We start from the raw sequence: 18,281 nt of genomic DNA on the forward strand, positions 1-18,281 counted from the left end.
TACTGGGACAATTATTAATTGTGGCAGTAAGTCACAAAATGATTTTTTTGATTGTATTAGAATCCAGCCTTGCGGGATAACTCGAACAACGCACACACACGGGTACTAATACACGAGGATACATTTATTAATACATAAAATGTGCATATAAACATAACAGATCTTATCGTGAGGATTAGCAGAATACAAAAGGTATATATTTAACCACGAAGAGTTACAGATACCAAGAGGACATACATTCAGTATATCATTCATTTAGACCATTTCGTAAATGAACTTGGATAACAACTTCTACACTAGATACTCAAAACAAGTACATCACTCATAGGAATTAAATTGATATCAACTGGTTGGGATAACAATTGAATTCTTGAGCTGTAATGCAGAATGTTGAATACTTATCCAATCTGTGGGAATTCAGATCTCCCGTGGACACAAAGAAGCAGTGGCAGGCTGTTCCTGTGTCCAATCGGCACTCTCTGGCTCTGTCCCAGGCAGTGCTCAGTGCAGCTTGCGACTTCGTGGGAGAGATTCCTGCAATGCTCTAGCAGTGGGCTCTCTGAAGACCAGCTAGTTAGTGTTGGCTGAAACTAGCAAAGTTTGTGCACAGGTTTGTTCCTGATGAAGTGCTAGTCCTGAATTCTTATTCAGCTGTCCACAGTTTCGACCTGTTCATGAGGCTTTCTGCTGATGCTAACTTCGGGTGGATCCTTTGATTACGTGCTGGCAACTTCCGCCCTCGACTCTTAGAACAAAGGAAAGTCCTGCCACTCGGACACAGTGGCCGTTACGCGGTGGTCCGGACCGAGTTGGATGATGTTCAGGAGGTGCTCCGAGGCTGAAAGTCCAGCAGGCGCGCAGCGAGAATGTCCTGCTCATGGGAACTGTGCTCGAGAAGTGTCCAGCCGGCCCAGGGGCTCTTTGTTGCCTGATTTTACCTGGAGGAACTGCAGGTCGCTCATTGGTTGAAAGTTTCATGGGGATCAGAGACCCACGTGGGGTTAACCTGCCCTACCAGTTCCTGATTGGCTGATGATGAGTAATAATGCACTCTGACCTTAGGGTCATAAACCAACTTTAAATGACATTTTCCCTTGGAATCTCAGACTTTTAGGCACTAGAAATGACATTTGTTAAGGTGGTTGATGTGTACCAGCTTTTGGGAGCTGTTCCTTAGCAGGACACTCTATCGGCTAGAGAAACATCTTAATTGTGAACCAAATTGAATGGACTCATGCTGTATCAAGCACCACTGAGGTGAAGGAGAGAGGGACTGGCAAGGGAGCAGCAAACTTAATTCTTGTATTTTAAAAACCTTGTTGCTACAACGGTCTCTCTCCTGTGTGAGTGCGCTGGTGGGTTTTTAAGTCACTTGACTGACTAAAACTCTTCCCACACTGACTGCAGCTGAATGGTCTCTCTCCTGTGTGAATGCGCTGATGTCGTTTTAAGAGGTGCAAGTGACTAAAACTCTTCCCACACTGACTACAGCTGAAAAGTCTCTCTCCAGTGTGAATGCGCTGGTGTGAATGTAAGTGGTTTTTCTGACTAAAACTCTTCCCACACTGACTGCAGCTGAACAGTCTCTCTCCTGTGTGAATGCGCTGGTGGACTATTAAGCTACTTGACTGACTAAAACTCTTCCCACATTGACTGCAGCTGAATGGTCTCTTTCCTGTGTGAATGTGCTGATGTCGTTTTAAAAGTTGTAAATGACTAAAACTCTTCCCACACTGACTGCAGCTGAATGGTCTCTCCCCTGTGTGAATGCGCTGGTGTGATTGTAAGTGGCTTATTTGACTAAAACTCTTCCCACACTGACTGCAGCTGAATGGTCTCTCTCCTGTGTGAATGCGCTGGTGAGCTATTAAGTTTCTTGACCGACTAAAACTCTTCCAACACTGACTGCAGCTGAATGGTCTCTCTCCTGTGTGAATGCGCTGGTGGGTTTTTAAGTTACTTGACCGACTAAAACTCTTCCCACACTGACTGCAGCTGAATAGTCTCTCTCCTGTGTGAATGTGCTGGTGCCTTTTTAAGTCATGTGACTGACTAAAACTCTTCCCACACTGACTGCAGCTGAAAGGTCTCTCTCCTGTGTCAATGCACTGGTGTGAATGTAAGTGGTTTTTCCGACTAAAACTCTTCCCACACTGACTGCAGCTGAATGGTCTCTCTCCTGTGTGACTGCGCTGGTGGATAATTAAGCTACTTGACTGACTAAAACTCTTCCCACACTGACTGCAGCTGAACAGTCTCTCTCCTGTGTGAATGCGCTGGTGGGTTTTTAAGTTACTTGACCGACTAAAACTCTTCCCACACTGACTGCAGCTGAATGGTCTCTCTCCTGTGTGAATGCGCTGATGCCTTTTTAAGTCATGTGACTGACTAAAACTCCTCCCACACTGACTACAGCTGAAAGGTCTCTCTCCTGTGTGAAGGTGCTGATAGGGTTTTGAAATGCTAGACTGACAGAAACGCTGCTCCTCCCTGTGCCATAATGGCACTTTGTCCACTCCATCTGAGCAAGGCCTTGAGTGATTCTTCCTCATCTCCTGATCATCCTGTGGTCTCTTATTCTGCAAATGCTCCATGGAATGGTCTTGCTCTGTGTGATGAAAGTGAGATTTGTTTTCTTCATTATGTCCCTCAGTGTTCTGCTCAGCAGTGTGAATCATCTGGGGCTCCTTCTCCAGCTCTCTGAGACTAAAACCGCCCAGTTCATTCAGTTGTTCCTCTCTTTGCCTAAGAAAAGACACACTCTCCAGTTCATTAAAACTTTCAACAATTTTCTCAGTAACCAGATTATTAAACCTGTGTGTAAAGTCATCGGATGCTAAGGGATTACATGATTGTTTGAGACTGTGCAATGACAGTCTCTCCACTTGAACAGAACAAGGCCTAATTATCCAACCCTGTAGGAGCTGCTGTTGCTCCTCCCTGTACTGACTCTTCTCTATGTGCTGTGACTCAGTACAGTTCTCTTCACCAGGTACATCAGTCTGCTGCTCTGCACATTCAATCAACTGGGGCTCCATGTCCTGCTCTGTAAGATTAAAGACATCCAGTTCTTCACTGTGCTCTTGTACAGAGACACAGCCCAGTTCATTATAACCTTGTGTAATATTGTTTGAGTCCAGATTATTCATCTTCTCTGTAAAATCATCACATACTAAGAGCCCAGGTGTCTCACTCTCAGACTCCATCTTCATCATGGGCACAGAGTCCAGAACCTCAACAATCTGTCTGCTCTCTGTGTGTTGCTCACTGAGAGTCTTTTTCCCTTCTGGAGCAGTGAGCTCTGTCTCCTGCATCAGACTGGAGCCCCACTCCTCCTCACTGTGCTTCTGTTCAAGAGGAGCCCTTTCCCCAGCCTCAGAGAGAGCACTGGCCTCTGAGCCTGTAAACAGAACAAGACAAAATCTTAATTATAATAATAAAAAACTTTATTTTATATAGCGCCTTTAAAGGTGGCTTCTCAAAGCATTTTACAGAATGCCAACAACAAAAAATACACAAAATAAGCATGATGAGAACACACAGTTAGAGGAGACAGTAGATGGTGGTACTAAATACAGTAGGAGCAGAGTGGTAAAGAACAGTTCAATGAAGGGTCTTCTAAAGAAGAAGGTTTTGAGTCTGGATTTGAAGGAGTTTAGAGAAGGTGACTCTCTGATATCCTTGGGGAGAGAGTTCCAGAGCTTGGGGCAAAACAGGAGAAGGCCATGTCACCCATTGATTGTAGACGGACTTGGGGACAGATAGGAGAACACAATTAGAAGAGCGAAGGTTGTGAGGTGGGGAGTAGGGTGATAACCCAGAGAGGTACTGAGGTGCCAAGCCATGGAGAGCCTTATAGGTGAGCAGGAGGATTGTTAAGTCGACATGCAACTTGACAGGAAGCCAGTGTAAGGACTCCAGGATAGGAGTAATGTGAACACTTGCACTAGACCTTGTCAGGATTCTGGCTGCCGAATTTTGGACATACTGAAGTTTGTTCAAAGTGGATTTAGAGTCCCCAGAGAGTAGAGCGTTACAGTAGTCGATTCAAGATTAGACAACTCTTTTCAGCCACAGTTAGTGATAACATAGGGCGTAGTGGAGCAATATTTTTGAAGTGAATGAAAGATGTTTTGACAACATGCTGCACATATGGGTCAAATGTCAAATATCATCCCAAAGTTTTTCAATATAGACTGAAGCTCAAGTATAAGACAATCTACAGACAGAGTTACAGCATTGGTTTTACAAAGTTGATGGGTGGTGCCAATAAGCATGACTTCAGTCTTGTCACAGTTAAGATGAAGGACATTTTGAGTCATCCAAGATTTTATATGGGAGATGCAACTAAATAGAATAGAGACAGACACATCAGCGTCAGGTTTGGTATGGATGTATATTTGAGTATCATCAGCATAGTAGTGATAGCTGAGGCCATGTGATCTAAAAAGCTTTAAACTACACACACGCGTACTAGTACACTGACGATCAATCTGGGTTGTTTAAACATAGCGGAATAAGTGGGTATAAGGGGGTGTTCTGATTTAGCTTTGTCAGAAACCTAACTACCATGTAAAAAGTAAGTCTACTATAATAATATCACAATCACATTACATTTACATTAACAGTGCACTGAGAGAGAGAGGGGTTAATACAGACAGATTGACTGGACACTACAGTACATTAACACTGCACTGAGAGAGAGGGATGAATACAGACTGACTGGACACTACAGAGCATTAACACTATACTGAGAGAGAGGGGTTAATACAGACACTGACTGGACACTACAGCACATTAACAATGCACTGAGAGAGAGAGGTGGGTTAACAGACAAATTGGCTGCACACTACAGTACATTAACACTACACTGAGACAGAGGGGTAAATACAGACAGTGATTGGGCATAACAGTACATTATAACTGCACTGAGAGAGAGGTGTTAATAGAGACATGCTGACTGAAACTACAGTACATTAACACTGTACTGAGAGAGGGGCTAATAAAGACACACTGACTGGACACTCCGGTATATTAACACTGCACTGAGAGAGAGAGAGGGGTTGATTCACACACACTTACTGCACAGTACAGTACATAAACAATTCACCTAGAGAGAGAGGTTAATACAGACACACTGGATTAATATTCTAGATGAGTTAATACAGACACAGACCGTGGAGGACGGTAATACTTAAACCAATTGAAATAATTTTTATATACACAATCATTAGTATACATATAAAATCTAGACCAATACAACGTAAATACAATATTTATAAATGTTGTTTCATAATGACGTTGGATTACAAATTGATTCAGTGGAACAATTGTTGAATGTGAACGAGGTGTTTTCAGCACCGTAAACGGACAAAACAGTTCAGTTTCCAGTAAAGAATCCCGTTGCTACATCACACAAGTCTTTCCCCCTTCACTCTGCATCTCTCCACTAGATTCTCACCAGTGAGGAAAGTTTATTTGATGACAGTTTGATAGTTTGTTAGATAACGAGAATGTTTACTCTTGCGAGATGTTTTCTTCAAAATAAAGTTTGTTATTTAAAAAATCTCACCAGTGAGGAAGTTATAGACACTGGTTTTAAACACACATACTGACTTCATACAAGTCACCACACTGACCTGAGAGCTGCAGTTCAGTGTCCATTTCTTCTTTTATTTCTGCAGTGACTTCACAGGGAAGCGTGTGTCCAACACGATCTGTCTGTCCCTGATCTCCTCCTGCTCCCGTCTCCTTCTCCCACAACTGCAATCTCCACTTCAGGCTCTCGTTTTCCTTCTTCAGCTGCGCCATTTCACTCCCGACACTGTCCTCCACACACTGTGTGATTTTAATCACGGCCCGTCTCACCAGGATCTGGGAGACGCTGCGGAGTTTGTCTTGAAACTCGTTCTCAGAGTCAGAAATTCTGTTTCCAAAAACTTCTGACACTTCATACACGATCGATTTGAGCAAAACCTGCATGAAAGAGTCAAGCTGGGTTTGCAGATTTAACAAGCACTCCGCCATCCTTCTTCAGAGTCGGTCAGAAACAAAGGCTGACTTCCGAAGTTTAAACAGAACAGCTTCTTTATTTTTATTCTTCACAGACTCTGTTGTCAGGGCTGTGCTCTGTTCAAGCATAAACACAGCCGACGAGACGTTGCGTATTCAGAACCTGAAGTTATTTAAAAAACAACAACTTTCTTTAAAGAAAACGATTCACTCACCCACACGTGGGTGAAATACATGCAGGGTCGCGCAGTATAATGACATCATTCGTTAGCGCGGCGGCGACTTCAAGACAATCGAAAAGCGGAGCTGAGAAAGAGGAGTTTCTTCAGCCGGATATGAACTCCACTGCACCTCCTAGCGCCACCTAGTCAAGAGGAGTTAATCACCTGCGACCTGCGCCGTTCGTAACGAAACAGATTCATTTTTTTTGCCCTTCCACAACCCTCCTCCCCAACGAAAATGTCTCAAGTGGATTTTTGTTCTACATCTCCCTATGCAGGTTTTTGGTTAAAGAAAAAAAAATGCTGTCGTTTTCTTGCCAACTGGCAGTATTTCACCTGCACCAATAAGCAAGATTTCTATTTCATATTTCACAAATTGTTTGAATTTCTCGAAAAACAAGTTGTTCCAAGAAAAGAAATAAATACTTGCATTTAACAAAATCAAGCCCTATGTGATTGTCCTTAATGACACATTCTGAATGACAAGACAGGAAGAAAGAAACCTCAGGATTTTGGACACAGGATCTCATTTACTTTTTAACAGTTTCAATAAGGCCGATGAAAATTGTTGCCCTGCTTTTTGTCGTAAATACACAAGCTCTTTACGTCATGTGTCGGAAATAAACTGCATGAAATTCGCTAAAGCAACAAAAGGCAAGCGCCACAAAGAGGACAAACATTTTAGTTTATGATGCAATGTTATCTTGTGTCTTTAAAATAACTTTAAACGCAATTTGTTTTTCTCTGTGGCTCTAAGGCTTTCTTATTTAGCTGTACTGTTTTCTTTTACATATTGTAAAAAAGTCGCTAAATCATACGAACCATAAAAATTCCAATTGTAAACAGTTTACCATTCATAATTCTGAATTTTAAACCCATGGAGTATTCGTACCTTGTCTTAGTATTTGTGAATATTGCAGAGCTCCTTTTCAAAAACTGTCAGCAATATTGTTAAGGTGTTTTTTTTAACATTTTGTTACATATTGTAACGCATACAACTCCTCATAAAGGAGCGCGTCTATGTTGCCTTTTGGATTTTAAATGAGCAACTCAGTGCAGAAGACAGCCCCGTAAAACAGCATGCGGAGTGCAAAAACGTGTAATAATAGCGATCGCTTTGGTGTGTTAAGAGAGATACATTGCGCGAGGAGGGGTGACTGGCAGAGAGTGTTGACCTTCAAAAAAAGGACTCGTCTCGGTAAATATTGTAACGCTTACGGCCGACAGGTACTGTGTAAGAGCCAGCGTACCAGAGCAGGTGACGTCACCGCCCTTCCCTGTGATAGCAGGACTACAGCTACTGGGCTGTGGAGAGATCTCTCTTTGGCTCACGGGGCTAGGTCGCTGCAGAGAGACGCGGAAGTCCCGGGTTCGAGCTCCGGACAGTGTGGGGCCGACCTGATGCGGCAAGGGCGCCCGCCTGAGCCCCCGTTGCGTTACATTGGTGTCAAAAGCGGGGTGGGATAGCCCTTCGCCGGGGACGGCGATTTAAGCGGGGGAGAGTGTAACGCTTACGGCCGACAGGTACTGTGTAAGAGCCGGCGTACCAGAGCAGGTGACGTCACCGCCCTTCCCTGTGATAGCAGGACTACAGCTACTGGGCTGTGGAGAGATCTCTCTTTAGCTCACGGGGCTGGGTCGCTGCAGAGAGACGCGGAAGTCCCGGGTTCGAGCCCCGGACAATGTGGGGCCGACCTGATGCGGCAAGGGCGCCCGCCTGAGCCCCCGTTGCGTTACAATGTATTTCCACATCCTGAAGAGGAGGTTATCCCCATTTCTCTAGTCGGAACTCCTCTATTGCTAGAGAGCTGTAGAATGTGGAGTCTCCAATCCTGCTCTGGGAGTAGGGTGTACTATTGTTTCCGTAGCGCGGTGGTTATCACGTTCACCTCATTTCTTTGGCCTTCTGACAGGCATGTTTTTTTTAAAGAAACTACTGTATAAAAAATAGAGAGGAACTAAGCTACTAATAATGGTTGTGATAATGAACAATGTTTTGCTCAAGCAGTTTCATACTATAATGTGGCATGTATTAACTACGTTTATCTGTCCTAGTGTCTGGTGAAAATACATTGAGAGCAGAGTCCTTGATTCATCTACTAAAGCAAGGAAAGAGATTTGCTTCTTGATAATCTTTAGCTGGACCAAATACATGCATTGCCATTTAGTGCTAGGTACCATTAAGGTGATTAAAGATGAGCGGGACCTTGTGTAAGAGAATGACATACACTGCATCCAAGGTGGGACTGGAAACCACGACGGTGAGATTAAGAGTTGCATGCTCTACTGATTGAGTTAGTCAGACGCTGACGCCTGACTGGTTCTGCTGTCGTCACTTTGAAGAGGTAGCTGTCTTATAATTATGTGGTGATCAGGATTCTAGTGTCTCTCACGGTGTGGTGTGTTGACTATTTAAAACAGAGCAAATGTCAGTAGTCATTGAAATTAATTTGGTTGTAATCAAAAGCGCTTAATTCTTTCACACAGTAACAGATACGCATATAACGTGGGAAGGTCCTCATTGTGTTTTCTGTGTCCGATACTGGCAAAATACCAAGAGGCAGCAGGCAATACGAGAAATAAATTTTAAATACTGAAAGTATTACCCGGGTCACCCTGGTGAAATCGAGGAATATTAACCGCTAGACCATACGGGAGCATGCAGCCTCGCCATTTCATGCATAACGCAGGCAAAGTGTAATTCCTGTCTCTACAGCGCACTTGTTAGAGAGCTAGCTGGCACCCAGAGCGCTGCAGGGTCTACTTACTGAGACTCAGTTGAAATATAATGTACGGATTTTCCGTTTTTTTTGTCACATGAAATCACAGCCGTTTCTACACAGGCATGAGACAGCATGTGTATAGTATGTCAGAAATCTCAGTAACGTGCAGAAATAATAAAACCGTAAATATTTTTTTGTACAACATACCTTTAAATAGGTCTAACTGAATATCAGTGGTGCAAATTGGGGTGTAGCAAAAGATTTAAAGCACACTTTATAAAAAGTGATATACTAACAACATGTTATAAAAACCCTCAGTATAATTAAATAAGGTAAAAAAATAGGTTTAAAATTAATGATCAATTATACATTTCTTATTATGGGTGTTGTTTGTGTTTTATGTGATTAAGATTAAAAACAATCATTTAGAAATACATTCAAAAGACAACAATAGTTTTATAAAAATATATTTTTTTAATAAGTCAGCAGAATGCACGAAACAATAAAGTGATGTAACAGAAAATGCTCACACAATTTGTAAAAACATTTTTTTAAAAGCTCTAATATTCACAAATACTAATACAAAGTATAAATATTCCGTGGGTTTAAAATTCAGGATTATGAATCCTCAATTGCTTACAATGGGTGTTTGTGTTCTATACCTGTACCGATAGAAACACCTATTTCTCTACAAGACTTAGAAATAAGGAAGAGTGAGCAACTTTATCCCAGTCCCACTGCCTGATTCCTACGCAGATGACTTAGTAAAAAAGAGCACTTTTGCTGGAACATCATTTAATCATACGATTTGATCGCTTGAAGATGGGCACACAACATGTCTTTTTCCAAAGCTTTTCATACTGTCATTCCATGAACCCGTTCCAGCTTCACGTAGCAAAACGTTTTGCCTTAACGCACTTTTGTAGAATTTGGTTTACTGTCATAAAACCAGTAAATGTGCTAATTGTCATATACAATTTAAGTTAGGCACATAGAAATAATTTTATACAATACAGTTTCAATTAACAATAGCTCTCCTCTTGTACTGTGGAAAGAAAAAGGAAAATATTAAGACACATTGTGAAGCGTGACACTTAGGCTTGTTTAATTGAAAGAAAAAAGGGTTGAAGCAGGCGAAATCACAACAGGGCCAGCCTATCAGCTGTGTTTGGTGTTCATTCAATTCGGCATTGTTACGGCATATCGGATCCTTTTCTCCTTCTCTTCTCTTCTTATATTCTAACGTAGTGGGTTAATATAAGCTTAAGTGCATGGAAGGTTTCTTTCTTCTCAACTTCTCTTTAAGCATATTTTGCTGTTGAAAATAAACTTTGTGGATTTCAAGGCTGTGTTCCTCTTCCGTTAGTGTCACCCAAATTGATATATTGTGTTTTGGTGATTCTTCAGACTATTGTATTTTAAGGGGGTCATTTGAATAAGTTTTTTTTTTAATACCACATATATAAAATCCAGAAACATAGAGAAGGTGCTCATGTTTTTACGGCTGTAAGAACAGTTTTGCACAAGAAATATTTAGTTATATAAAATATTGTAATAACAACAGGGAGCTATTGGCCACTCTGACACAGTACAAACAACACACACCTTCTGCCTTACTGTATGCACTTCTCCAGGACCAATTTCAGCACACGATGATCCTCGGTCAAACGAAAACTTTAATTTATATCACATTGGCTTCTGGAAAAGCAGTTGATCTGACATCACATTTGCCCCAACACACTTCGTCCTCACTTTGAGTGTAATCTCTGGGTTTGAGCACAGAACGAGACACCCCATATAGGACCTGAGCCCCAAATTCCTGTGTTAAAAGACTAATAAACTTCCACTCAGACACACTTTTTATATCTAAGTTCTCTGATTGACTATCTTCACCTCGGTATTGAGCCAATCATCTGGTCCTGAGACTTAATAGGCTGGATTTGAGCGTCTTTCCAAAGGATTATTTGAAAACCTCACTTATGCAAACAGTGACACTCTATCTTTTCTTCACATATGAGATTTTAAATATTTGAGCACTTTCCTCTTCACACTCATCTATCTATAGTAAGTGGTATCTTTGCATCATATTTCACCATGGAAAGAAAGATCAAAGGGTTTTGGCAGAAGAGAAGGAGCTCTCCTGGCCTGTATAGGAACAAGCAATCTTGGTGTTATTAGCACCACACTCTAACCAACTGAGCTAACCGGCCATATGGAAGAAAGTGCTCTCTGTGCAGCATAAAAATTTAATTTAGAAATTTTTTTTCCTACTCTGAATTGAAACCCTCCCAATTAAGTGTGTGGGCTCTCTGGAAGTGGACAAAATGGTTTTAGTAATTGATTTTCTATCCCAGTCCTCCTAGAAAGAGGGCATGATTGCTCACTGTGCGGCATAGAAGGTGTTTTAGAGCTTCTTTTACTAAGAATTGAAACTCTTGCAAATACGTGTCCTTACTTCCTGGAAGTGGATACAAGTGGTCTGAGTTGCTTTATTGTGAAGTGACTGGAACAATAAAAGAAGAAATGGACACAAAACTGGAGATGTCAGATCAGTGTGGTCACTTGTATGAAGTCAGTGTGTGTTTAAAAACAGAATCTTTTACTTCCTCACTGGTGAGAATATAGTGGAGAGATGCAGATTGAAGTGGGAAAGACTTTCTGTGATGTAGCGACAGGATTCTTTACTGGAAACTGAACTGTTATTGTCTGGTTTTGGTGCTAAAAACATCTGTAAATAACAGTAACAGGACTGAAAACACCCTTTCAAATACAATTACTGTATCAGTATTACAGAACTCAAATCATTAAATAATATTTTGCATATTTTATTATACTGTTGATATGTAGAAATATATTCTGTTAATAATTGCTAATTTCATTTAATTTGGAAAATTCCCTTTCCTCCCAAAACCAGGCAACCTAACATAAAAGGTTAAATACATTGTTAAAGATCCAGGGTGAAAGTATATAGAATATTGTTTTACACAATCTCTTAGTGTTTCACAAATTATATTTATTTTACAGGTGGCACCATGGTTAACATTGCTACCATGCAGTGCTGGAGCTCTGTGTTTCATTCCTGACCTGTGCGCTATCTGTGTGGAGTGTGTATGTTGTAGTGGTTTGATGGGTTTACTGAGACAATTATTAATTGTAACAGTAATCACGAGGTTGTTCGTTGTAGCTTTTAGAAAATCAATCGTCAGAACAACTAACAACGCACACACACGGGTTCAATACACGAGATACATTTATTAATATAAATTGTGCACCAAAGATATACTAGTCTGCCTGGATACGAGCGGCAGACCTTACTGTGAGGGTTATCAATATACAAGGTATATAATCTCGAAGAGATGCAAACACAAAGAGATACACAACAGAGAATATATGTCAATGTATATCATTCGGTTACCAAATCACTAATCAGTGTTATTACCCACTGTTACTCTAAACTTGGAAGTAAATACATTACTCATGAATTAAATTGATAACAACTTGTGTTGAGGTACAATTGAATTCTCGAGATGCAATGTAGAACATGGGGTTTACTTATCCACTGTGTATGGATTTGGAATCTCCCGGCATGAACACCAAACCAGCTGACAGGCTCTGTTGCAGCCTCTGTTGCAGCGGTTGTCCAATGGGCGTTGTGTCGGCGTCCTCTGGCTACCGGTCAACCAGTCAAGGTGCAGCTCGGAGTAGGACGGGCGGAGGAATCTGACTGCGGCGCGCAGGGCAGTCGTTGCTTCGAGGGGATCTACCAGCAGTCCGGCTGGCTAGTAGAAAGTCTCTATGCACAGAGTGTGACCGCGAGTCCTCACAAGTCACTCTTTTGCCTGGGAAGAAGCTGGTTCGTTCCCGGTCCAGCGCTGCTTCTGAACAAGCTATTCAGGTTGTCGACGAGGGGTCCAACTGTAGGCTGCCATTGATCAAGTGGAGCATTCACGTTGGTAGAATTCTGAGTACGTACGGGATCCTCGGCCTCGCGCTTAGAACAAAGTCCAAGTCCTTTTGCAGACAACAGCAGTTGTCACGTGATTGTCTCTGAGGATGCGCGAAAATGGCCAAGGAGAGCCCCGATCTGAGTTTGCGCTCAATTTTTGACCAAGACCCAGATGTGTGCTGATTGGTTGAGAGTTTGGCGGGCATTGGAGACCCACGTGGTATTACCACGCCCTGCCAGTCGCTGATTGGTTGGTCAAGATGAGATATAAGTCACTTACTCTTGACACTTAGGAATGCAGTCCAGATGTCCATTCGGCACTCCCTAGACTGATAGGCGCCAATGGATGACCATTGATCATGATAGCCAGGCTTAGCTAAGTGCATCCCTGTCTGGGAGCTTGTTCCTTATCAAAAGAAAACATCTTAAATCAGCCTGCATGGATACTTTCTCTGTGGCTGCACCACAGAGATGGAGGGTGAGATGGGGCCTCCTTTAGGACAGCATACCAACGCTTAATTCTGTCTTATTAACAAGCATTGCCTCACATATCCCCCCTTTTTGAAGGTCACGAGGTCCTGAGGCATTGTTGCCTTCAAAACAAAAACAGAGTTAAGTGATGTCTGTTGTACCACGGTGGATTCTACCACCCAATATTCACATTACCTCTCGAGAATTTGTACAGGAAATAGTGTTGGAAAGAACATTGCGTATACCTGCTCTCAGTTATAAGGTACATAGAAATGAGGCATCGGGCATCATCATTAGCCCAAGACCTTAAACTTCCGGCAGTTCACTATCAGTATCGGATAGCTCTGCAGCAGGCAGACGTTTGGGAGTGGTTACCTGATTTCGGTGATACACCATTGCTCCATTTGTCTCATTCAAACTACCCCGCAAGGCTTTGATACAAGAGAACAGCATCCAACACATTACCCCAGCCATGATCCAGCTACCCAGCAGCAGTGTCAAGATGACCACGTTTACTGTTCCCAGCGCCCCAGAGGATCCACAACGACTGTGCTTGGGACCTACCAGCGTAGCTTTTAAGTTTGTGTCGTTGAGAACAAATTTGACTAACTGTACACCCTCAAGGCTTACTGTCTCTTGGATTCTCTCATCCAAGTCAATGCTGTGTCCTCTGAAAGCGTCCACAATCTCGAGTTCCGTTTCATACAGTTCTGACTCCAGGTGATATAGTGCTAAATCGTTATAGCTCTAAGTGCTAAATCGTTATAGCTCCTTCAGGAACTTGTAGAAAAACTGTTTGGTTGGGTAGCTGCACTTCGGTAGCTGTATCATGTCTGTCATAGGTTATTGTAACAGTTAACTGTGGTGTGCTGACCAGCCATTTCTTTCCCACCTGCTCAACCTGGGGTTCGTTAACCTCACTTTTGCTCGTCACTGTGGCTTTACACTTTTCAGTGGCAGCCCCCTTTCTGATGCCACACAACCTCTGAGTTGTGTCCCTAAGGAATGGCTTACTTGGGCATACCCAGTGGATATCCTTGGTTGATATACACAGTTCCAGGTTTGGAACAAGGTACAAATTCGGATCATCCTCCTGGTAAGCTACGAGCGGTGGGGTGGTCAACTTCACATGCATGTCCCCCCTCCAGAAGCCAACGTTCGATATAGACTTGAGTCTATAGATATCCTTGCTACTCACGATGGGAAGGTTCAACAGGAAACCTATTTCCTTGGCTTCGGGGTTGACATGTATGGGAATGGCACTGCCTAGACTGTATGCAAGATGTACTTGCAATGGTTGCACCATCTCGGAAGTGGTTGTCCTAAGTACTTCTTCTACTAAGGACAGTGGAACCAAGTAGGTTGGAATCTGTCCCATGGCTAGGCTAGTTACCGTGGCACTAAGCTCCCTAAGCAGATCCTGCATCAGCATTCTGACCTGTTGCACATAAGCATAATCCCACTGTAACACGTCGACAATCCTGCCCACGGTGTGGAGGGTGTTATTTAACACTGCTGCATGAAGGTTTACTGCTAATATTGTGCCCTGTAAGGTTTTCCCTAGGCTTTCCAGCCGCTGCTGCTGTTGATACAGCCTGTCCTGAATATCTGGCATTTCCTTACGTAACCCAGACACCTGCCTTCTCAGGGTGGTCAGGGTGACAGTGTTAGCAGCAAACAGACCAGCTGAAAATAGCGAACCCGCAGCAATCAGACCCCCCAAGAACCTTTTGGGGCGGCTGAGGCCTGTCATCTCCTCCTGGGTGACTGTTGCCTTCCTCAGCTGGCGGAGCATGTGTATAGTGTCTAGCTGGGCATGCCATATAGTATCCCCAGCCCACTGCCTACCATGATAGGACACCCTACTGTTCATGTTGATGTGCTTCCGAAACACATCACTTGGGTCCAGCCGTACATACACTCGCTGAGTATATGTTCTGCAATTTGTTAACAACAATCCGGGAGCGTCTTGCAGGACTATGCCGGTAGGAGGACCGGGTTCCACAACTTCAAGGGGCTGTGTCGAGGCGATCCACAGCACTGTCAGGACCAGCCGTGGCAGTTTTAGGATTCCCATTCTGGAACACAGATGAGGCACATGGTACAGTTCCAGTATAATTTTGAATATATTTTCCTAGCAGGACCTACACTACAGTACCTAACTACCTGCAGCTACAAAGGGGCACCCCCCTCTTTGATCGGGTTTGGACTTTTAACCCTATTCTGTGTCCTCCGGCGCCATTTGAGGTGGGCGATACAACCGGAGGTGGTTGCGATGCACCCACTTGTAGACCAGAGATTGCCTTCTCTTTTCAATCCGAATTCGATAAGCTACCAGTGATACCTTATCGACAATCTCGTGGGGTCCTGTCCAACTGAGTAAGAACTTCCGGGCCACCCCTGTGGGTTTGGCAAATTGGAAGTACAGGACCTTGTCTCCTACTTGGAGTTCCTGGTTAACTGCCTTTTGGTCATAGTATGCTTTCCTACCCTCTGCACTCCTTCCCAGATTGTTCTGGGCAAAAGCAAAGGTTGCCTGCAGATGTGCTCGCAGGTCTGACACATACTGATGGGCCATAGCCGCCCCTGTCGTGCTCAGGTCCTCCACCCTGTAGCAGCAAGGCTTATTAATAAGGCAGAATTAAGTGTTTCTGAGCTTCCCAAATGAGGCCCCATTTCTCTGTTCATCTCCGTGGTGCAGCCACAGAGAGACCATTAGTGCAGGGTGATTTAAGGTCCTAGGACAGCTCCCAAAGGGGGATGCACTTAGCTAAGCCTGGCTATCATGATCAATGGTCATCCATTGGTGCCTATCTGTCTAGGGAGTGTCAGTTGGACATCTGGACTGCATTCCTAAGTGTCAGGAGTAAGTGACTCATATCTCACCTTGATCAACCAATCAGGGACTGGTAGGGCCGAGTAACCCACGTGGGACTCTGATGCCCATGGAACTTTCAGCCAATCAACAAGCTGAAGTTCCTCCAGGTAAAAACAGGCAACACAGAGAGCCTGGGAGATTCAGAAGGGGAGATTCAGTAAGATTCAGAAGGGATTCTGGAGAGGATTCTGTGGACTATTCTAAAGGGAATTCAAAGGAGAATTCCAGGGCAGGACGGCCCAGGAGCAGAAGGCTCCCAAGGGCAGGACATTCTCGCAGCGCGCCTCCTGACCATCCTGAGACTCAGCCAGGACAACCACGGAACGGCCAGTGTGTCCGTGTGCCAGAACTTTCCTTTGTTCTAAGAGTCTAGAGCGGAGGTTGCCAGAGAATAACCAGAGGATCCACCCGAGGTTAGCAACAGCAGCAGGCCTCGTGAACAGGTCGGAACTGTGGACAGCTGAATCACTATTCAGAACTAGCGCTTCATCAGGAACGAACCGGTCCTCTTCCTGACTTGCTGGGACCCACAGTCATCTTTTCTCCTGTGCACAAACTGTGCTAGTTAAAGCCAACACTAACTAGCCGGTCAGTGAGCATCAGCAGCGCACCGTCGCAAGCCGCACAGCACAGCCTGGCACGGAGCCAGAGAGCGCGGATTGGACAGCAACAAGCCTGCAGCTGATTCTTTGTGCCTGCAGGAGATCTGAATCCCCAGAGATTGGATGAGTATTCAACTTCACTGCATTACTGCTCGAGAATTCAATTGTTATCCAAACCAGTTGATATCAATTTAATTCCTAAGAGTTATGTACTTGTTTTGAGTATCTAATGTAGAAGTTATAACCAAGTTCATTTACGAAACGGTCTAAATGAATGATATACTGAACGTATGTCCTCTTGATATATGTAACTCTTCGTAACTGACTGAATATATATCTTTTGTATTCTGATAACCCTCTCGATAAGATCTGTTAGTTTTATATGCATATTTTATGTTTTAATAAATGTATCCTCGTGTATCAGTACCTGTGTGTGTGCGTTGTTTGAGTTATGTCGCATGGTTGGATTCTAAAGCCATCAAAAGAATCAACTTTGTGATTTACTGCTACAATTAATAATTGTCACAGTAAATGCCCAAACCCTACAGAACTGGTGCCTTCAGAGAGCCACTACATTTACATTTTGGCTATGGCAACGTTACATTTTGGCGTCCCTGGTCCGGCTATGATTACAACCCCATAAAGACAGTGTAGGGGAAGAGTCATCTTCCGACCTGTCATCATCTCAAAAGGTGGGACCCCCGTAGAGCAATGGGGTGTAGCTCGGATGGCCATCAGAACCAGGGGCAGCTTAATGTCCCAGTCCCTACTGCTGGTGGAGACAAACTTTTTGAGCATACTAACCACCGTTCGGTTTGCCCTTTCTGCCTGGCCCGAGGATTGGGAGTGGTAGGAGATATGCAACTGGGCCTTGACCCCAAGCATATTCCACAGGGTTGCCATTACTGTAGCTATGAAATGGGTTCCCCGATCCGAGTCCACAGTCAGGGGGAGTCCCCATCGACTGAACACATGGTTCACCAACAGCACTGCAGTTGTCTCTGCTGTGTCGTTGGGTGCTGGGAGGCACTCAATCCATTTTGTGAATGCACACGTAACAGTGAGGAAATATTTGTTCCCTCTGGATGACCTCACCAGCGGCCCCACCCAATCCATTTGTAGATTGGACCAGGGGAATGTCATGCCCCTTTTCTGGAGTGGTGCACGGTGCAAGGGCAGTGATGGTTGGAACTGGCTACACGTCAGACACCCCTTTACATACGCGGCGATGTCTTGGCCCATGTGAGGCCAGAATGCCACCTGCTGGATAGTGTCGTACGTGGCCTTGATTCCCCGGTGACCCCCACAGGGTTCGTCATGAGCATGTTGGATCATGACCCCCCGATGACAGCGGGGAACTACCCACTTTGGGACACCTTGTGCAACTGGTACACAAACCAACAACCCCTTTATAATTTTTAGGTTGTC

At 43.8% G+C, this 18,281-nt stretch overlaps 1 protein-coding gene across 1 annotated transcript; it reads right to left on the reverse strand.

The window, feature by feature from the left end:
- Positions 1-1,311: 1,311 nt before the first annotated feature.
- On the reverse strand, positions 1,312-6,027 carry LOC148825855 (uncharacterized). Its single transcript, XM_088926255.1, has 2 exons — positions 5,640-6,027; positions 1,312-3,400 (listed from the first exon to the last, which is right to left on the reverse strand). The coding sequence occupies exons 1-2, from the start codon at positions 6,025-6,027 to the stop codon at positions 1,323-1,325; spliced, it is 2,466 nt and encodes an 821-aa protein (XP_088782381.1). The 3' UTR covers positions 1,312-1,322.
- Between the last annotated feature and the right edge of the window lie 12,254 nt (positions 6,028-18,281).

The sequence above is a fragment of the Atractosteus spatula genome, chromosome 10 (genome assembly GCF_055471065.1).
Source record: "Atractosteus spatula isolate fAtrSpa1 chromosome 10, fAtrSpa1.hap1, whole genome shotgun sequence".
NCBI classification, from domain to species: Eukaryota; Metazoa; Chordata; class Actinopteri; order Semionotiformes; family Lepisosteidae; genus Atractosteus; species Atractosteus spatula.